The sequence below is a fragment of the Plasmodium inui genome, assembly GCF_000524495.1.
Source record: "Plasmodium inui San Antonio 1 unplaced genomic scaffold supercont1.4, whole genome shotgun sequence".
NCBI classification, from domain to species: domain Eukaryota; phylum Apicomplexa; class Aconoidasida; order Haemosporida; family Plasmodiidae; genus Plasmodium; species Plasmodium inui.
The window spans coordinates 582122-603870 of record NW_008481838.1 but is presented as its reverse complement, the minus strand read 5'-3'; the positions used below and the strand labels follow the sequence as shown (position 1 = coordinate 603870).

Here is a 21749-nt window from a genome sequence, read left to right as displayed (position 1 = left end):
GACTCTCCATTCTTAATTCAATTTAGTCTGGTTTAGTTTAGTTTAATTTAATTTCTTTTATTTATTTATTTATTTACTTTTTTTTGGTAACACAAACGTAACGAACGGGGGCACAAAAATTAAAGACGCGAAAAAAAAAAAAAAAGACACAACCTTGCGTGTAACGGAAATGGCGAGGAGTACTGACATGGGGGTGGTAACTTTCCCCAACGCGCCGCCTCCCCCCTGCGGGAGCGCTCCTACAGAATGGCAAACTTATCCATTATCTTTCGAAGTAGGGGGCTGTCGGGGTGTCCCCCCTGACTGCGAGAGTCACCCCCACAGTGGGGTAGAAGTGCCGAGGGCAGTCCTCATCCCCCCCCCTAACTGCAACCGGAACGACATGCTGCTGCGCAGCATGGACCATATTGTTTCGGAAAAAAGGGTTCATTTGGTGGACCATTTGCTCGTTCTTATTTTTCATCCCATCGACGTCGTAAAAGTTGTTGCCACTCCTCATGGCGTATGTGTTCTTGTCCACATACCTAGTGTTCTTCCTTTCGGGGCTTCCCCACAGGTGTTGGGCCTTTCTGCCATCCATCCCATCCCTGCCATGGGTGCTACTCCACTGGGGAAATCCCCTTTGTGGGGTCCCACTTGGGACACATTTCGGGGCCTCTCCCCCTGGGATACACTACCTCTTCTCTTCTGCACTGGGTCAAAATTTCCTGACTTGTTCATATTGTTTGGATCTATATAGGTTGGCTTCTCCCTCCCATAGTAGGCGAGACTCTTCAGGGGCGAGTTGGCAAAGCTTCCTCTACCGCTCTGATTGGTAGAACCTCCCCCACTGATGACGCTCTTCGCGGCATTATTATTCATGATGATCACATTAACTGAACTGAGATCTTTTTGCAGTGAGGAGACGTACTTGTGTGCGTCTTCGTTTTTTAAAATTGCGGTGTAGTTACTATTGAGGTAAACATTTTTGTTTCTCTTTTTCTGAGCGGCTAAACTACTCATTGTGTAGTTATTTTTTTCCATTGGGGGGGTGGATTCATACGTCGCTCCATGCCGTTCGTGGCCTCTTATCCGGGGCTCGTCCATTTGTCCATCCTCATAGAAGGCAGAACCGCCATTCGCTACATTCCTGGTGGGCGCCACCACTTGGCAGCCTTCTGGGGGGGGAGGAGCACGTGATGAAGACGTCCACGCGTGAGGGGTCGGGCCAGCGAAATCGCCGCTGAAAATGCCACCCAAGTCGGCACTAGACGTACCCTCGACACATGCCTGCAGATTCCCCTCGTGCAACGTAGTCGATTTTCCTCCCGTGTGCGCGTTCCCCTGGTAGTTCCGTTCGTACGACTCCCTCATGGGGATAATTCCATCTTCCGCCATTCTGTTGTTACTCGCGCACGTGAGACTGTCCTGGGAAGTCTCCTTCGAGCTGTTAACAAAGGCGGCGTATCGACTCGTGTAATCCTCTTCACCCCGCGACAATTCATTGTTACCTCCCTTAGGAGAGTAGGCCAAACTCTCCTTTTCGTTCTCCCTTTTGTGAAGCTCCTCTTCCAGCACTTGATTAATCTCCAATCTGATTCGAGCAAAATCTCTCAACGAATTCGGGGACAGGGAATTTTTCAGAATTTCATTTCTTAACTTTGCTGCCAAGTCACAATCGAATCCACACTCCCCTAAATCTTTTTTATCGACATTTTCTTTTGCCATGAAACAGTTGTATGCTCTCTCTAGTTTTATCATTTTGGACAGGATGTCTAGTCTTTCTCTTTTCACTTTGTTGATTCCTCTGGTGCGCACTCCTTTGTATCCTTCGATGATTGATTCCATTATTTCTTTGTCCACTGCTTTCGCCAACATGGTTCGCAGTTCTTCCTGTGTAAGAGGCGATGGTGAAGAGGTATGAAATGGCGCACTCGCCAAAAAAGCGGGCATAGAACGCCCCAACACATGCACAAATATACACACGTTCGTATTTGTGCGTGTGTCCTCTTCGCTTGCCTTAATTTTTTGCGCGAATATTTCGTCGTCTCGCTCGAGCTCCTTCAGCTGGTTTAGGTAGGCTGTGGGGGTTGTGACAGTGGAAGGAGTAAGCAGAATGGAGAGAAGTCGACAGAGTGAGCAGAAGTCGGCATAAAGGTGCCACTCTCGGAGGGATAATCATTGGCGCAACTGAGGTAGTTACCTTGTTGCTGCTCTATGTACGGCTTCAACTTGACGAAAAACTCGTCCACGAAGGAAATTGTTTTCTTAAAGCTCTGATTCCACAGGGTCTGTGGCTTGAAGGTGCACTCCTTTTCCTCCTCCTCCTGTTTTCTTCGATGAGGATAAAAGGGGACACAATGGGGTTACCTCCAAAGCGTAGAAATGAAATGCAACGGAGATGAGAAAGAGGGGGGGGGGTGTAGGGAACCATTTCAAAGAAAGGACAAAACTACATATAGGATTGTTCTCTCATCGATACACCAACTTGGGTTTGTTCCCCATTGCTGTCCAGTCAAGTCCAGTCATGTCTTTTTTTTTTTTTTTTCTTTTTTGTGCCCCCTTGGAAGGGTCTCCCTTACTGCTTCTCCAGAGAGGCCTTCAGCTGCTTGTTCATTTCTTCTTTAATTGCCTTTTGCTGTATAAGCTGTGGAAGGGGGGGCGAGAAATAGCCATGGGTGGAGATTCCAATGGTGGAGATTCCAATGGTGGAGATTCCAATGGTGGATCTTCCAAGGGTGAATCAAGCACTACCCATATTAACGTTCCCAGAAGCAGCTATTTTTACAGTGAGGAACGAGGTGAGGAACACATTGGAAGGTACACAAGCTATGGAGTTATAACAACTATTGCGCAATTGAACCCGCTTTGGTAATTTTTTCTGGCCTTACGTTTCTCCATTTTTTGCCCCAAAGGATGTCTTGCTTCTTTTTCCTTTTAAAGGAGGAAAACGTGTAGGGAGGCAGAAATTTGGAGCAGTTATGAAGCGGCCACAACGAGTTATTTTGAAATGAAAACAGGGGTATAATTCACAGATGTTGTCCACACCGCTGATTTGGCGCGGATACACGGCATCGCCTTTCGTGCATCTCTTTTATTATTACTTTAGAGAGTTCATTTTGATGTGCCGTGGGAGGGGATTAGGAGGGGGTGTATCCTTTCTGCGACCTTTTCCAGTTTTATTTTCTAATTCTTGCTGTTGGTCCGTTTACGATGCGCGAAGCGGCAGGTAGGGATCTGATGAGGGAGGCGTCTCAGGTTGTCTATCTTTCTGTCTTTTTTATAACTTCTTTTTGGGAGTTTCTTCCTACCTTTTTTAACTTTTTTTTTTGGGGGGGTTTTCCTGCCTTTTTTTAATTCGAAGCAGGAATGCTGCGAAAGCGGTTGGGGCGACTCCGCCGGGAGTTCAAAATGGGCAACGGTTCGGGGCTAAACCGAAAATTACACACAATGCGTGTTGGCAAATGGGGCAGCGCAATGTGCGTGCAATCACACAGACTAGGGAAAGAGCTCCCTGCGCGGCAGACTCGCACAGACGAGAGTGACTGTGGGTAGGCGCACTCAAGTATCACATCGCAAAACAGTTTGAAAAACGAGGACGCAGAAAGGGGGTTCCGCTTTGTCCGTTTCTACTCAGAAGATGCGTCTCACTTTTCTACGCGTGAGATTTACAAAGAAATGCCCCTAACGTTGCGCGGACTGTGCAACGTAGGTCCAAATAGTTTTTTTCATATACGGTGTACACGTTTCTACCTGCTTGAGGGAGCGTCTTCCTTTTTATTTTGCCAAATTTTCTTTCTTATTCTGAGCAGAAATGTGATTCTGCGTTTTTGTTGGGCATGAAAGGGGCGTCAAATTTAGACGGACAAATTTAGAGGAACAAATTTAGAAGAACAAATGAGGGCAAAAATTTGGACGGACAAACATGAAGGAACAAATTTGGGGTGACAATTTTGGACGGAATTTTTTTGTTACGTCCCCTTTGAAAAAGAGAAAAGGTGAAACGACGTGGCACAGAACGGCACGTAGCGTTCCATCCCGTTGCGTGGCGTGGGTGAGGGCAGGGGCATCGTTCGTGACCCTCCTCCCCAATTTTGCCCGATGGTCATTTGGCCCCTTCGCCGATTATTACTCGTTTCTGTTCCCCCTCAAATATTGAAAAAAAAATAAAAATAAAGAAAAAAAGATAAAACAAAAATAAAGCAAAATAAAGAAAAATAGAGCAAAATAAAAATTAAAAACTCCTTCCGCGCTACAACATACGAGCTTCTGCCATCAAACGGGGGTACCTCCTTGTAGACATGAACATACTTATGTAGATAAGGAAACAAATTTCCACACTTCACACTTGTGTGCATAATTATGCACAGTTAGGGTAAATATTTTCAAAATGAAAAGTTCCCAAAGGGGTGTTTTTTTATGACCTTACTCTGGTTTTAACTTTTCAAATATTAATGCCTGTACAAGTTTTTTCTTTTCTTTTTTTTTTTTTTTTGTGCAGAATGTTAAGGTAAAAAGTGTGCACATATATTTTTCTTCACTGTTTTTTTGTCTAAGTTTCACACACCGTGACTTCTGCACTGTTTTAACTTTTGATCTGGCTTAGTTTAGCTACCCCTTTTTAACTTCCCACTGCACAGTTTCCACATTTTGGGGATAACAACAGGAAAGGAAGACTGCCAAATCGATGCATAATGCTTATGCACAATGGATGTGTGAATGTCTGCGTACCAAAATGTCCGTACTTTTCTTCTTCCTTCGTTGGTATTTCAGCTTCGAGCTAAAATGCAACACTGGAGAATTCGTTTTTGCCTGAACAGGTTTTTTTTTTTTTTTTTTTTTTTTTTCAATTCCCACTTCCTACAGTTGGAATGTTTGTAAGAATGGCTAACCCGTTTAAGAAGCGTACGCACCTTAGTGTGTGCAGGGGGTTGTCTTCCCCCCCTGTGGCAGGATTGGGTTGGAAAGACAACTGCACCTTGGTAATTCTCCTTAGACTTTTCTGTCTCAGGGTTTCTCATGTTGTGTTGTTTTCCTGAGTGAGGCAACCCCTATTTTCACTACTGCTACATTGGGCATGAAAAAAAAGGTGCGTGAAAATGGCAACACGCAAATGTGTATAAGTAGGAGGGGGATAAGAAAAAAAAAAAAACAAGTGCCATAAGCAACCATGCTGTTACGAGTTCTGCGCATACCCATCACACCTTTTACATTTTTTCTCTTAATGGTGAACTTTTTTAAAATTAGCGGTATGTATCACCACGCTGGGAGTAACCCACCGCTGCACAGTTACAGGCACCTTTTCGATTAGGGACGAATTGGCTTGGTTTTAAAAGAGGTTTTTATACCCGTCTACCACTCGTATGTGGGAAGGTAAATATTCACTTTTACTACACATGTACATCGACGTGTTGGTATAGTTGGAACTTAAAAAAAAAAAAGGCATTCGCGAGGTGGCAGCGCGATGTGTCGGCCAAACGGGGAAAAACCGAAGAAGGAGCAATAGCACTGCGAAATGACAAAAAAAGAGGAGCACACGTAGGTGGCACGTACACAACGGAGTAAACGGTTGCAACGGGAAAGATGAGCTGCTTTTCCGCCTGAGACAACCGGGGGGCGTTCGAACGCGGGGCATTTCGGCATTTCCTCCCCCTGCTGCTTCTCCTCGCTGTCACTTCCAGTTGAGGGCCCACTCGTGCAGCTTGTCCACCACGACGGGGAAGAGCGTCTTGACGGAGGCGTTGATGACACTCAAGAAGTAAACCTCCGCAGCCTCGTCGTTTAAATCCAGTCTGAACTTTTCCTGAACCTTCAGCACGCACAACTCGGGGCTCATTTTCATGTCCTTCAATCCAGACTCGCACATGCAGTCGAGAAGGCTAATGATTAACTTGGAGTGGTAGCGCAGGTACTTATACGCCAGACAGCACTTCTTCAAAAACTGTTCATAACCGACACTATGGGCTCCACCCATCGCCTCGATCATTTCTTTGCACAATTTCATGGGGGGAGAAAACGGCTTGGGGTCTTCTCCGAGTATGTACCCAAAGTCAATGTGGAAAAAACATCCATCTCGTGAAACCATGAGGTTGTCTAAATGTCGATCTCCTATTCCAAGTAGGTAGGTGATGACACTATATCCTGCACAACTCGAGATGAAGTTTTCCAAAATGCTGGCATCAAATCCAAGGGGAGACTTCGGATCGGTGCTCTTGTCCATGAAGTACTGCCTAATTTCTCCCTTATAATTCTTTTTAATAGAAGAAATAGATTCTGCGTAGTTAACGAATTCGATAAATCCATCATCTGTGGAGAGGGCAAGAACTTTGTAAAGAGTTAACTTCAGATCGAGTCCATACCGTTTCCATATGTTGTCAATGATGCATATTATCTGTATGACCAGATGGTCTTGTCTCAAGTCATCCCCCGCTTTGTAAATGTACTTTTTAATGGAGAGTTCGTATATCTCGTTGTATTTCTTTACGCGTTGGTTACTGTGTGAGTTACTTTCCGACTCGTGGTGGATCACCACTGCGGAGCTTGGGGTGTCTGCGTTTGGAGAGTCTACGCCTGGAGACTCTGCGCCTGGACACTCTTCACTTTCAGGAGAGACCCATTTTTGCAACCCCACTTTCTCCACCTTTCTACCATTATAAAAGATGTTTTTGCCTTCCCACTTCACTTTCTGGTAGTGACGCTCAAAATCAGATGCACAGTCAAAGGAGCTATACAGAGATTTTAAGAACTTAGAGTTGAACGAATGGTACATGGAATAGTTTTTTTTTTTTTTCACATTTTTTTTCAAATATTTCTGCTCATTGATTATCAAATTGTGGAAATGTTCATGTGCCAATTTAATTTTTTTTCTGACCAGGCAAGCTATTACAATGGGGTAAAGAGAGGATCGCAAAACGTATGACTGTTCAGGTAGAAAGGTCAAGAATTCTATGTCTGGGTCGATGGGGAGAATTAGGGGAGCTTTGATTCGCTTTATCTTCTGCTTCCTGACGAGACTTATGGAATCATCCAGGATGTCAATGTTGTTGTCCTCGTCGCTGTACGTCGCGCTGAGGAAGAAGTCGAAATTTTCATTTAGCTGCAGGAGGTTTGAGAAGAAGGAGGTATCTCTGTTTCTCTCGCTAGGGGCCCCTTTGGAGTCATCTATGTAGTTGACAGTTTTGCTGTCCTCCGTGCTGACGTCCGAGATTGACCTGTGCGCGGCGGGCAGCGCTCCCTCCGCGGTTTGCGCACCCGGGGGCTGGTACTGGAAGCAGTAGGCGTCTGCCCCCGGATCTGCGCGGATGCTCAGCTCGCCGTTTAGGTAGTACACGGAGTTGCGCACGTCACTCTGGTGGTGCATCGAATTGGCGTCCGCGTTAGCGTCAGCGTCGGCATCCTCCTCGCGCGCGTGTTGCGCTACAAGGACGTCTCCTTCTGCTTCTGATTCTGCGTCTGCTTCTGTTTCTGCTTCTTCTGGGGTTGCACCCCGTGGAGAGACAAAGTCGTAGACCTCGTTGTCCGACACGAAGATGTTATTCTTTATGAAGTCTTTAATGACAACGCAGCCGTACTTCTGGCGGTAGCAAAAGAGAAACTGTCTCAGCTTCTTCGTTTTGTTATGGATCCGCTCGGACTTCCTCTTGGCAATTTTAGTGAGGTACAACAACTGGTTCCTAAATCGATTCTGATTTTTCAGGATAGACAAAATCTTTCTCTTCTTTCTCAAGTTTGACGTCATTAATTTGGTAATAAACAGCTTGTGAATATGAATGTAGAGATTCCCTTTGCACTTGTCTTTGGTCTCGCTTAACAAAAACCAGTGGAGAAAAATGGAGAGCTTCTTCGACGTGATACATTTGTTAATTAAGGTCTCCATAAACAGATCGTCAATCGGTTCGTGGTTAAAAACTCGAAGACTTTGCACCAGCTGGAATAGATATAATTTCAGTTGATCCTTTTTCGCCTGAGCAATTATCTGCATCACGTACTTCTTAATTACTGTACGTTGTAGGTACGAATTCAACAATTCAAGACAGTTTTCCAAAGATGGCTTCGACCAGTAGTTTATCAGCTGCGTGGCTTCTTCCTTCTCTTGCTGGTTGTCCCAATTGACGCTCTTGAGGAATTTACCCAAGGCTTCTTCCCTGTTCACTAGCTGCAGGCGGAACTTCCACAGGCACTTTTTCTCCACCTCATTTAGCTTAATCAGTGGCGTGTTCAAAATGGTGTTTATCGTTTTTATTTCCTCCATCGCTGGAGCTGCGTCGGGTGTGCCGTGCCACCCGCCTTCCCCTTTCTGGAGAGAAAAGTCAAACGGGTAATCATCGTATCTGCTTCTGTTCGCCAGGTGGATGTTTTTGCTGATGCGACTTGCGTACCTGTTCATATGCTCGAATATGTCGTTTCGCTTTTTTTCCTTCCCCGGGTTTTTCCCCTGCACTGCTCCCACATCGGGGATTTGGTTCTCTTGGAGTGGTTCTTCCCCCTGCAGAGCTTCGTCCCTCTGTAGTGTGTCTTCTCCCCTTCTGAGCGGTCGCTTCACCCTTTTCAGGAAGGCCCGCGCAATCGAACTGGTGCCCCCGCCCGGCGCGCCATCCACCTCGCCCACGTAGTCGAAGGAATTGAAAAACCAGCTACTTCGATAATGGAGGTCATCGCGACTATCGGGGTAGCAACTGGTCGGACAAGACTCCCCCCGGTTGCTTCTTCCCTCCTGATCGTTCCCACCCCTCTTGTCGCCATAGTACACGCAACGTTTGTTAAAAAAAAAAAAGTGAAAAAAAAGGAACCCGGCGATGTGCCTCTCCTCCTTTTTCTTCCACTGGGCGTACATGTCTGATATTCGCCTTAGGGATGTCGCCACGCGGTTCTGCTTCGGCACGGTCTCCTCAAGGAGCTGACCAGGCTGGCCACATTTATGATGTGTCCTTGCCCCAGCGCAGAACAATTCCCCTTTGTACTGGCGTACCTTCCTCAGCAATCGTTTTACCTGACTGGCCATAATTTTTTTTTTTTTTTTTTTATCCCCAAGGTTGGTCACACGAACGGCAACACAACCTTTGTGCTCTCGTTGTTGTTCCTGCATGGGGGTCTCCCCCCAGGTGAGACCGCCGTCATGTCCCCCTTTCACGTTTTCTTCCGTCACTTCGCGGTGATCCCCCGCTTGGCAGGTTGTCCTCCCCGCAAGGACGTAATTCTCCACTGGGGCGCCCCATCCGAAGAAAATTTTCCTTACTGAACGTACGTAACGTTCGATGCGACTGAACCGTTTCATCGATTGATAGAAGGTGTCACTTCTCTGGCAGCGGCGAGGGTTTCCCGCTGTTATGGGGCATATAAACTGGTCGTGTCGTCTGGTACTACGCGGGGGGGTGGTACCTACCAGTGCGTCGTCTGGGCTGCCCATCCTATCAGCCTCGTACACACTTTTACGAACATGTCGTTCCTTTTTCTCCTCTATTAAGGGGAGCATACTATGATGACTGCCCCTTTCTGAGGAGGCTTCACTTGGAACATTTTCTATAATTCCTCCTCCACAGGGGAACCCCCTCCTGTGCACACTTCCTTTCCTCGAGTGACGGTACAAACATAACAAATCGCGATAAACACAGTTTTCTTTCAAGAAGGAAATTATCCCCTGGTAGGGAATACCCCATATACAACTGTTATCATCGACATGTGCAATTTTCCTCCTCAACGCAAAGGTGATGACGTCCTCAATTTTTTCCTTCCTTCCAAGATGGTACAACTTTCTAATTTGAAGTCCCTGTTTAATGACACCACTGGGGGAAAACACCCTACAGTAGGAGAAAAACTTCCGATCTTTTTTTTTCCTATGTTGGATGAGAAAAAATAAGTAGCTGTCAGGACTCAGCTGGCACAGCCTAATAGGATACTTCACAGTTCGATTGATTGTGTGCAGGTTCCTTCTTATCGCTTTGGCTTTTCTGTTTCTGGGCATCATCGTGGAGTCCTCCTCCCAGGAGTCATCAAAGTGGTCATCACAGTTACTGTCACATGTAGGTGCGGCACCTGCGGGGGGCTCTCCTCCACTGGAAAGATTATTACCCCCCACTGGATTTTCACAAAATAGTTCACCTTCCCCTTTCTTTCTTTTCTCTGTCTCGGAACTGTTTCTATCGGACGTAGGCAACATCTGTGCCAGATCCTCGGCAATTCGATGATCATCATTTTTCCACTCGTCCTTTTTTATGCGTGTGGACATCCCCCAGTCATCCCCCAAATGGTTCACCCCCTTGTTACTAAGTTGGCTGGCACTTTGTCTTTCCCTTCTGCGAAAGCCTCCACAGCTGACGCGGACCGGGTGGCTATAAAACTCGTTGTCCATAAGAAGATAGCAAATAGCTTCATATTCATCACTGAGGATTTTCTCCTCGTCGGCATACTTATCACCTGGACGTTTTCTTCTTCTATTGCGATTGGACTTGTAGTCTACAGCGCCTGTTGAGCCTGCCCACACAGTGGCGGTAGCTCCTTTGCAATGAATGGGGGGCATTCTCCTTTTCGATTCCCCCTTTCCTGGGCGAAGTCTTTCCTTGCCATCCGCTGTCAAGCTCAGATGCTTCCTTTTCCTCTTCCTCTGGAGGTACTTGAATTTTTCCAGCCTCTGCATTTTGCGCAGCAACGCCGTTTTGTCCCCCCAGCTGGGGGGACTCCCCGTGTTATCGCTGTTTGCGGAGTTAGCGGCGCTATCGTTATCCTCTTCACTCGGGGGGGAAGAGGCCTCTTCCCCGGGGGCGACACCACAGTCCTTGTGCCCATGACTACGTAGCCGCTTCCCTCGGACATCACTCCCATGTCCACCCTTAAAAACCGTGAAGAGACTTAGCCTTACGGAGAAGTAACCTCTGACGTCTTTTATGTTTGCACTGTTCATCTTGCCTGTCTTCGTTGAGGAGTTAGAGGCTTCATATTTTCTCCTCACTTTCAAACCTATACAAATGTATGTACCTTTCGGTTACTTCTCACCTCTCCTTGGGGTTTCCCCGCAACTGGATTTTTTTTTTTCTCGATAAGGGCTTTCGGATAGGAAGAGGAAAAAAAAGGCCTCTTTCTCATTTTACAGAATGTCGGTAACGGGAGGCGGTAAGGGTTTCTTTCCCTCTTGGCTTTTCTCCTCCTGCGTTAATCTGCTCTATTATTGTTGGCTCCTTGATCCCCGAGGAGCTTCCCTGCCGGTGGGGGTAGTTGCACGGGCAGTTGTTATGGTTATGGCTTTGAACAAGAGCGAAGCAGATACAGGGGCAGGAACAGACCGTCCCATGAGGCCCCTTTTCTTAACGTTTTTGCCGCGAGGTGGGGCTTCCGGAAAGGGCTTTTTTTTTTTTCTTTTTTTATACGCTAGGCTATGGCGCAGGCACGGAATAAGTTCGAGCATTCGTGGGGGCGTTTTTCTTCTATGCTGTATGTCCCTCTTTTATGCACATCCATCGTTTCTACTTCTTTTTGCGCGTGCTTTTCCATCCGGTTGCTGTTTTTTTTTTTTGGTGGTGGTGGTGGTGGTAGAGTGGTTTTAGTGCGCCTCTGAACACAATGTGCAAGCGGTGCCGCTAAACATTTCTTTTGCAAAAAGAGGCGCATTTCCACTGGGCGTTTTTTTTTCCTTTTCTGCGACCCTATTCGTGCGAGGTGTTTTAAAAATGGATTTGCAGTTGTAGGGGAGCCGGAAAAATGACGAACTGACCAAGGGACCAAATGGGGAATGAGAAAAATCACCAAAGTGAGTCAGGCACGGATGGCGGGGGATAAAATAGAAGAACAATTCGTCCCCATCGCTGAGCATTCCTACCCGCATTAGAAGAAAAAAAAAAAGATAGCAAATAAAGTAACTGTGTCAAGATGGTAATCACGAAAGTATGCAGTCCGTGATTTGGACCGTAACGACGAGAGGGGGAAAATATTAAAAGGTACCCGGGGTGTTATCCGTGGGTATGTTTAGGATTCACGGTTTGTTCGTTCGACGGATAGGCCTATATCCAGGAAACCGCATCCTTGCGAAAGTCATCCCATTGGCATGAAAGGGTCATCTCTTCCTGTGTCTGCAGGCACAAGATACAAACGTTTCTTCATCATCACCACCATGTCTTCGTCTGGCACCGAGAGAATTGTGACTCCCTCAAACTCCTTGGCTGATTCACAATCGTCTGTTCTTCAAGTCCACCAGGGCCGCAATTACGGTCATGAGAATTCCGCAGAAGGAGATTTGAATTGATGGGGACATGCACAGGTTTTCGAAAACGAGTTTGTAGTTCCGGTTCTGCCTGCGAGAGGAGGATTGTGCGTACGTGTATGTGTGCGTGCGTGTGTGGGGGGGAGAACCATGACAAGTGCGGCAGGGGGTAGCGCCGTGTGCAGAGGTGAGTGATAAAGGCTGTATAAAGGTATGGAAACCGGGTGGAAGTGTTGGTACTGCACTTACAACTTATAACTGGAGGTGTAGTAGCTTCCCCCGGGCTGCAAAAAGGAAAAACCATTCTGACAGGCCACCTTAAAAGGGTGATACCGATAACGACTCAGACACACCAAGTCATGCTTCTGCATGGTGAACTCTTTCTGGAGTTTCTGCGGGGTCCATTTTTTTTTCTTCTTATTTATTTCGCACTCTATGGATTCTTCCACCACCGTCTTAAAGTAATCCCGATGTGCTTCCGTTTCCTTTTTGCTTCCTTTCACGCAATCCGGGGGGTTTACTTGGGTTGTGAGAAGGACCATCCTTAGGCCTGCCCCGCGAGAGAGAGGGCAGAGACAACTTGCCCCTTCTAACCACCCACAAAGAGTTCTCGTGGGAGCGCTCACTATCTTTCGCAGTCACGTGTAGGGGGGAGTGCATCAAAATTGTAAGCAGTCGCCAAAACGGTTTATGCCTGGGAAAAATTGGCAACTTCTGTTACGCCTTTTCGACCACGGGAAACACCAAACGTGCTGGGAAATAAACAGGTTCACCTGCTGGCGAGGAGGTTAACAGCGCAAGGTGGGAGAAAAAAAAAAGAAAAAGAAAAGAAAACAAAAAAAAAGGAACTCTTCACCAAAGGAGCGTCAAGAAAAAAACCAGTGCAATGGGAAAAAAATAAATTATCCAACTCCGTTCCTTTCCAGCGGCGGAACTGCCGCAAAGTAAGCACAAGCAGCAGTACTTATGTACGTACGTGTGTAGTTACTCCCCTTGGTGCGCAGCGTTGACACGAGGAGAGAGATTTACCACCCGAGTGGGCATGATCCAGCGTGACGCTACTTCCACGGGGTGACGCTGCCTAACAGAGTCTGGCCTGGCATCCCCCCTGGAGATGAAAAAGGTGGGGAGGCACTTGGCCCAGTGCGGCCATTGGTCTCGGGGCTTCTCCAGGTACTCGGATAAGCAACCCATTAAGGAGAAGAAGAGGAGTCAATTCATTTTTGACACTGTGCGTGGTATCCCGCTGCGGAATATGCTTCGCAAATGGAACGGCATAACGATGGAACATGCTCGCAAAAGAGAGAAGGAGATCGACAAAATGATAAAAAAGACATTTGAAGAATTGCGTGTCAAGTATGAACAGGTAAGAGTAAAGTATCAGGACACACTATCCACGTGGAGAAAAGAAAGAACCAGAATTAGAAAGCAAGTTGCCCCATTGTTCCTAAAGGGGATGTTAATGAAAAACATAGGAATTGATGGACAACACATAAAAACTGTCCTGTACAAAGTTTCCCTTGGAGGAAGAGTCTTTTTTAAAAATCTGATGAACCTCTGTCGGGACGCCAACATATCGTATTATAGAAATATAATTCATTATCATTATAGGAGAGCACCTGTGACGTACACGTTGATGTCACTGCACCTTTTGGTTTTCCTCTTATGGATGAATGCGAAGCCTGGGGATACATACAACTATGTTGGGATGCCCCGAGGGTTTTACTATCCCAGTTCGAATGTCTATAGCCCCCCGGGTTTTAACAATGCGTCGTCTCGTCATTCTTCCCCCTTTGGGCTGTTCAACTTTTTAACGCTTGAATTTATGTATAACCACTTTTGCTGCGGATTGCAGCAGCTGAGGGAAAGGAAACTTTATACGCTCATAACCAACCTTATCAGCCACAACACTGTGCAGTCCCTTCTGCTGAATACCATTTCGCTCTTCTACATCGGGAGATCCTTCGAGATGATTATTACCTCCAAGAATTTCTTTCTGACTTATTTTATTAGTGGGATCATATCATCATATGTAGAGATTTGCTACCAGAAGCGTGGGGGTTCCTTTCCCTACGGCAACGTTTCCGTCTTGGGGGCCAGCGGCAGCATCAGCTCCATTCTCACGACGTACACGCTCATGTTCCCTAGCCACAACATTTATCTCTATGGGGTGTTGGCGATTCCCCTGGTAAGGGCAGGCCTAGCGAAGCGGTGCCGCGGCGCTTAATTAATCCCACTTCTCATTCGTTCATTCATTGAGCCACTCCGTTCTTTCTGCGTTACCTTTCTTTATCCATCGTTTCCTTTTTCTGTCGCTTCCTTGCCGCTTTCCCCCCCCGCAGGCCCTGTTCACCTCCCTCTACTGCGCGAACGAGGTCTACTGCGTGCTGACGGACAAGAAGGACAACACAGGTTCGGCATCGCATCTAAAAGCGCCCTTGCATTTTACATTGCATATGTCTTCGTTTATCCTCACGCCCCTTGTTCCCCCCCTCTCGACAGGCCACGTGGCACACCTCACGGGGATGTTCCTGGGAATCCTATACTACTACTTCTACGTCAAGGGAAGAGTGGTCATGTAGCGGCGTCCTGTTGTAGCGATGTGTAGCGCCTTGGGTAGATGAACACACATAGAACACAGTCGTTCGGTTTTCAGCCTCGCCGATGAACTGTCCCAAGTGTACATGTAACAACAGACCTTTTGCTGGCCTCGCCAGGCGCATACCCCCTCCATCCACACACGTATGCCAGTGACATGGGGAGTTTTCCCGCGTCTGATAGATCCCTGATGGTATCCCAAAAGGGAGGAGACACAGAGTATATGCTTTCGGAGGGGAAACTCCTCATTTGGGAATTTTTTTTCTAATAGAGGCGGGTTGTCCCCTTCCAAAAATTTCCCTCCACTCCGTCTTATTAATATAACGTTATGTGGTTTCTTATTTTTTCTGCACTTTCCTTTGCACTCTGTTTTTTAACTTTTTTTTTTTTTTTTTTTTTGTCTGACCCGCAATTGGCACTTGATAAACGGGGTGTAGCCTCATCAACGCGGTCCTAAAAGATCCATTTGCAACAAAATAGCGCAAAAAGAGGAGTTTTACTTCGGAGAAGCAGCTCCGTTGGAAGGGCAATGGAAGTGTACCTCTCCTTTTATTCTATTTTGTTGTATTTTTTTTTGTTATTTTATTTTTTTTTCCTTCCTTCTGCATAACGTGCAAAAAAAAGAGGTTGAAAAAAGAAAAAATAATTAACTCGTACGGTTCCCCACCAACAAAATATACCCCCTGACGATTTATTTTTTTCTGGTTTCCTCACTTCCCAATTTCTGCAATTTGCATAGGAGGGAACAAGAAGAGAAGTCACCGCAGGCTTCCGTTACAGGGAGCGGCCTACACGGCGGGGCACCCCCTCTGCTGCTTTCTTGTAGGGCGTGCTAACCAGTGAAGAAGCGAAGTGAAGAAGCGAATTGAAGAAGCGAAGTGAGGAAGCGAAACAATGCCCCGGAGGGCATCCATCCGAAGGTTGGAAAAAATGACCAGAGGGTGATCCCGCCGAAGCTTTAAGGGAACTTCGCAACGTCGCTAAAAATTCCCCGTGGCTTCTCCTGTCCACATGGCATCGTTCGGTCTGTCTCTTCCCACCATCCTCGATGCACTCACCAGCTGCAGATGAACGCGAAACGGTTTTTTAATATAGTCCAAGCAGAGGACCATGATGGGAATAGAAAAAAAAAGGTTAACGCGAGAAGGGGGGAAGAACAACGTAGGGGGGAAGTATCTGGATTGAAAAAAAATGAAGAAGCCTCAGAAGTGGCAAGCCAAGGGGGAGAGTCACTGGGGGACGATGTCAAGACGGTGGCGGAAGGACGCGACACGCATAGCGTCGGGGCAAACCAGGACGACATAAGCAAGCAATGTCCTGATGGTTTGGAAGCGAAAGGTGGAAGCATCCCCGACAGAGGGACACAAAATGAGAGCGCGTGGAAGTCGAAGGAAAATAACACCACCCAGGCTGTCTCTGACCAGTTAAGCAATGCATTAAATGTTCATAGCCGAATCGGGGAGGAAGTCAATCGTGATAAGGAGGCCATAGGATTAGGGGAAAACAACTCAAATGAGGCTGCGGCCCCGTTTGAGCCTCTGCAGGCAGTGGAAATGAATAGCCAACAAGTAAGCGAGGTGGAAGGAGGGCATCACTGTAGCCGAGAGGATAAGTCCAGCGTGACCCCACGTGACGTCTTGCAAGATGGAAGTAATAATCCTAACAGGAATGCTGATAGCCCTACCGTGGAAAGGGACACACGGAGTGAAGCGCCACAAGTAGGAGAAACAAAGAAGAACAGAGAAAAACAGATGAGAAGTAACTCAGGAGACACGACCAACAAAGAAGTGAACGGAGAGGCAGAGGAGAAGAGTGCACCGCAGAGTGACACCAACCTGAGTAAAGGCGACGGTAAGCACCAGTACAATAAGAAACCACACGATTGTGTTGAGAGGGCGCAGAAAGGGAAGAGCCAGGGAACGGCAAATAAATTCAATCCGCAAGGGGCGTACAACAATGTCAGTAGTGGTGGAAGCTATCCACGGAGTTGGATCAACTCGAATGGCTACTACAACCTGTACGGCTCTGGTTACCCCGGTGGGGCAGGCATGCTCCCCGTGGGAAACGTTCCTCCCGCCACAACAGTCTCATCCACGGGGCCCCCAGGAACGATGAACATGGTCGACATGGAGAACGCGACGTATGCGACCTACACAAACCATATAAACTACAATTATATCTATAACTACCACTACACTCACAACTACCACTACTATTACTATGGCATATACGAGGACTACGGCCGTGGGATGGAAACAGACATGGGGGAAGAGCCCTATGGGTTCTGCTCCCTTCTGGACAAAAGCATCCAGCTAATGAAGAAGAACGACAAGGTAAAAGAAATCCTGAAACGCCCAGCCAAATTGCAAGTGACCCAAGAGGAGCTGAACAAAGTGGAATACTCAGAGGGGAATGACCAGTACAACATCTGGTTCGGAAGGTACATGCCGGACAAGTTCGACAAAGGAAGCAGTGGTACCAGTAGCACTGCTCCACAACGCTTTGTGGCAAGGTTCAAATGCAAACCATCCACCGACTCAGGATACACAAAGGCAGATAAAAATTTGACCAGCAGGCAATTTTTTTGCATCTACTTTGCACGCGGTTGTTGTGCTTACGGGCATAACTGCCTCTACAGACACCGAATTCCAAACGAAAATGATGAGTTACAGTTTGAACAGACGATTGATATTTTCGGACGAGAAAAATTCAGTACCTTCAAAGAAGACATGAGTGGGGTGGGTAATTTTAACAGTGAGTGTAGAACCCTCTTCATTGGAAGCATTCACATTGATAACTTCGAGCAAGTCCACTTAATTGAGCAGATCTTATATGATGAGTTTAGCAACTTTGGACGCATTGACTATGTAAGGTATGTCCCTTTTAAAAATATTGCCTTCGTTCAATATTCATACAGAGTCAATGCGGAGTTTGCCAAAGTGGCCATGTCGGATCAGCCCATTGAAAATCACTCCACAGCATTGACCATCAAGTGGGCTTTCGAGCTGAAGAACACTCCGCATCATTCCTTTCAGCATTACGCTAATCCGTATGTGTATAATCAGAGCCCCTTGGTTTCTTCCACGTGGCAACAGTACGTCTCGCAGGAGAGGCAGCGGGATCGTCAGCAGGATCGTCAGCAGGATCGTCAGCAGGATCGTCAGCAGGATCGCCAGCAGTTCAGCCCGTCGCCCCAATTTGGTATTCCGCTTCAATTTGGTGTTCCTCATCAGTTTGGTTCGCCTCCATAGTTTTTTCCACCACACCCACCCAGTCCCAGTTTCCAACCACAGCATAGAGACCCTTGGCGACGGCGATAATCGCGCCCTTTCCTAGCACAGCAAAAAAAAAAATCAAGAACAGGGGCAAAAAAGTTTGAATGACAGCCTGAATCAAATGGACCACATGTTTGACATGCAACATATTGGCGATTTGGGTGAAATCAGGTGGGGAGGGGACACTTCTTCCTCTTCTGGCCGGACACGCTCCTGGGGACGTACATACATACCTACATTCACGCATTCGTGCGTGCAGTTATTCTTTTATGCCTTTAAGCATTATTCCTACTTTGCATTAATACAAGCGTCTATATTATAGTACAAATAAGATACCTACAGAACTGCAAACACTACAGCACCCGTTATGATAATACTTCCAGCATTGCAGGTAAGTGTATTGTTCTTTTCTTCCACCTGAATGGGCAGGTCTAAGTACTATCCAATTAAGCTTTCCATTACAGTGGGAATATCCTTTACTTCATGCTGCATCTTTTCTACATTCTTTGTTCGCTCTAACTCGTTCATACACATGTGGCGAGGTCACCTGATGTTGCCAGTGGACATTCTGCTGCTTGTTCCTCAGTTATCGCCCTATTTCATTTGAAATGAACCTTTTGGAGTTCCTGCTGCAATGATGGGTGCTCGCGTAGGACACGCTGTCATAACAGCTGCTTATATAACGCATGTCCTCCCGACATGTGCTTTTGTAACGGATGGTTTCGTTGTCCTAGCGGGTTGTGTATCAACAAATGCTACCATATCAGTTGCCGCAGACCCTTCGGAAACTTTTCTCCTACTATGGAATTCAGCCGGTCTTACTACCTGTTGCTGCTTATTCGTTACAGATTTCTCCCGTCCAGAAGTACCAACGAATGAACCCCTAAAAATGAGACGTGACCTCAGAAGAGGCAGACTCCTTCTTTGCCGCTGGGTTATTCTTGCCCCCAGAATTCTTCACGGATACGTCAAGTCGTGCCCGTTCTGCCGAACACTCAGATCCTGGACCTTCTGTAGATACGCTATGTGGAGCTAAGGGTTCATGACCCTTAGGTATTCCTACAGATGTCGATACTATTATTGGCCATCCGGAAAGAGTGCCCTCAGCTGTGGAGACATGTCATTCACTCTTAATCCTGCATTACTATCCGATGTTTATCCTTCATATTTCTTCTTCTACTCTTCTACTCTTCTAGAACAGGACTTTGATCATGTTTCTTCTCTTCCTCTTTAAAATATTCATCAAGAATATTAGCACTGATATGCAAGAATTCAATGCAATCCACTGTCTAGTCACCATTTGAGCTCTCACCATAAGTAACATATTTACTATGTAGCTCCTATTTATCCCTTGAATGGATATTAGTCAGAATAATGTAAAGGTTCTTTAAAATAGTCATCCAAGAATTTTTTCTCTAATTCTTCGTTCAAAATTAAGGCATATATCCTGTGGTAACTCTTCTATTACATAGAAATATGCTAATGAACAAGGATACTCTACTTTAATTTTTTCCTTAGATCCGTATCTTGCCTAATGGTATATTCACATGCACATCCAAACTGATATTTTCCATATCTGTTATATTTTCTTAATGGATACATTGTTTGGAAAAATTCTTTTTCGTTTTTTTGATTCCTAAGTAGACACATTTTGAATATGCTCCCCTTTTTTTCCTCGTTCTTATATGTTCGTCCAATAACAATGCATAGTGTAGTAGACGGTGGAACAGGAAATGCTAATTATTTATCACAAGAACTTGCCAGATTCCCCAAAAAAATGACAGCTTCCTCTTATATATATGTATATATATTATTTAATTCGACGCTCTCTTATTTTTTCTATTCCTTTCCTTTTTTATTTTTTTCCTTCGTAATTTCCAATAAACAGAAGCCTCTTAATATTCCTGTTTTCAATTCCATTTCAAAGGTGGATATTCTTTCATACATGGGTCATTCTGTTTGGTTTCCTTAGGGTTTTCAGCTTGTTGGCACGTTTAAAAAGAACAAATCGTGTGTTGACTACGTCCCGGTAAACCAAAATAACGGAACTCTGCAACATAACTGTTCTCCCTCCCAGTTTCACATTTCTCCACTTCAGATGTTGCATGGGCCTCGTGTGTAAACATAATTTTCGCGTGAAACACTTTTGATCCATTTCTACGCCACAGAGGATGAGTGATTCAAGAATCTTATTCTCATCATTCATTCCTAAAAAATTAGATAAAAATGGTGAAGTAATTGCATCCCCCAAAGATGTACCTTTCTCTTCAGACTACAGTCTTCTCCTCTTATCCAAACGTGCAGTCTACTTGCAACACAAAGTAAACTTCTTAATTTTGTAGCAAGCATTAAAGAAAATTCCGTAAGTATGGACAAACATTACAACCACGCTCTGGCCTAGGTTCCTGCCGCAGCAAATAAGTCCCGCGCAAGGTCGAATATTCTTCTATTTTTTAAGATTTTCATGACACCTTTGCGACACCTGCATCCAATGGCCACTTCATGCCGCTACAACTCGTTAACTCCTTACTTTGCCGCTGATGACAATGGTTCCATGAGGAAAACAATTATCTACCTCAAGTATTAATAGATTAATCCGTTCCCCTATCCAGCTAAGTGCGCCAATGTCACAGGGAATGATTGCTCCTTCGTGACTCCTTACTCAAATGGGGGATTTCAAAATGAAGGTGAAACACAGTAGATGGAACCCCTCAACATATACACTTCGTCACAGCTCTTGGTAAGGAAGACGCTCGTGAGGAAGCAGCATAACAAAAGATGCTTAGTTGTAGACACAAAAATTATCTGTCAACTCTCTATGGTGCTCTAGGACACCTCGGACACTACGAATTTCGGGCATATTCAACACCACGATTGCCGAGGTGCAGTTTACTAAGGAAGAGGGCGGACACCGAATCATAATTAATACTTAGAACACATAATTCAGGACACGCATTGTGTGTCTCTATCGAGCATTTCCCGTACATAATTGAAATTTCCCTGAGTTGCATCACTTAACCCTGCCCACAAAACACCCTCAGTAACATCCCCTGATTGGTGAAAATATAGAAAGAGGGAAATCTGCACATGTAGCACCACACCCAACCGTAAATTCTTCTGACGTCTTGGGCTTCATCTCCGAAAGGTGAACTGCCAAGGATAAAGAAAAAATGAGCCCCACAGTATAAATGTCACCTCTGTGTTATTGCTACTTGTCACCCTCCCTCTTCAGGGGGACTTGTCCTCTTTTGACATTTCGCATGTCAAAGTAAAAGTTGAAGTGCCAGCAGCGTAACCCTCAGCGAACATTTTCAAAAAACAAATGTGGTAATTGGAATGTTATCCTTGGAATCCATATAGGGAATACCCCAAAATCAGCAAGAAGAAAAAAATACCACATAATAAAATGATGAACAGTACTCAACTAAGAAAACAAAAAAAAGAAACCCGTCACACAGAATGTCACTCACGGGAATGAACACACATCCACATTCTTATAGATTCTCCCGTGTTAATAACAGGCGGATGTATATTTTCTTAAAAAAGAAGGATGTGCATTATCTGTTTCACAGAAAGCCACCTCCTATGCTAATCATCCCAGAGGCATTGCTAATGTCAGATGGCTTGCTCACCTCAGCTGCGTTACTCCTCTTCGATTCGCTGTCCAGTTGTGACGATGGACTCATAATCCAACCCACGATCATTTC

At 45.8% G+C, this 21749-nt stretch overlaps 4 protein-coding genes across 4 annotated transcripts; 1 reads left to right on the top strand and 3 right to left on the bottom strand.

Annotated features, from left to right (window-relative positions):
* Positions 1-262: 262 nt before the first annotated feature.
* Positions 263-3097, bottom strand: C922_01295 (hypothetical protein; the record flags this gene model as incomplete). Its single annotated transcript, XM_008816901.1, has 8 exons — positions 263-607; positions 694-1157; positions 1257-1872; positions 1966-2060; positions 2183-2313; positions 2562-2626; positions 2871-2913; positions 3084-3097. 8 exons carry the CDS (start codon positions 3095-3097, stop codon positions 263-265), a joined length of 1773 nt encoding a protein of 590 aa, XP_008815123.1.
* A 2553-nt stretch (positions 3098-5650) lies between these two features.
* Positions 5651-10876, bottom strand: C922_01294 (phosphatidylinositol 3-kinase; the record flags this gene model as incomplete). Its single annotated transcript, XM_008816900.1, has 1 exon — positions 5651-10876. The coding sequence occupies one exon, from the start codon at positions 10874-10876 to the stop codon at positions 5651-5653; it is 5226 nt and encodes a 1741-aa protein (XP_008815122.1).
* A 1257-nt stretch (positions 10877-12133) lies between these two features.
* Positions 12134-12711, bottom strand: C922_01293 (hypothetical protein; the record flags this gene model as incomplete). The annotated part of the gene is made up of 2 exons (XM_008816899.1): positions 12134-12260; positions 12419-12711. The coding sequence occupies 2 exons, from the start codon at positions 12709-12711 to the stop codon at positions 12134-12136; spliced, it is 420 nt and encodes a 139-aa protein (XP_008815121.1).
* Positions 12712-13283: 572 nt separating this feature from the next.
* On the top strand, positions 13284-18103 carry C922_01292 (hypothetical protein; the record flags this gene model as incomplete). The annotated part of the gene is made up of 5 exons (XM_008816898.1): positions 13284-14357; positions 14512-14581; positions 14672-14742; positions 15829-17968; positions 18042-18103. 5 exons carry the CDS (start codon positions 13284-13286, stop codon positions 18101-18103), a joined length of 3417 nt encoding a protein of 1138 aa, XP_008815120.1.
* Positions 18104-21749: the final 3646 nt, after the last annotated feature.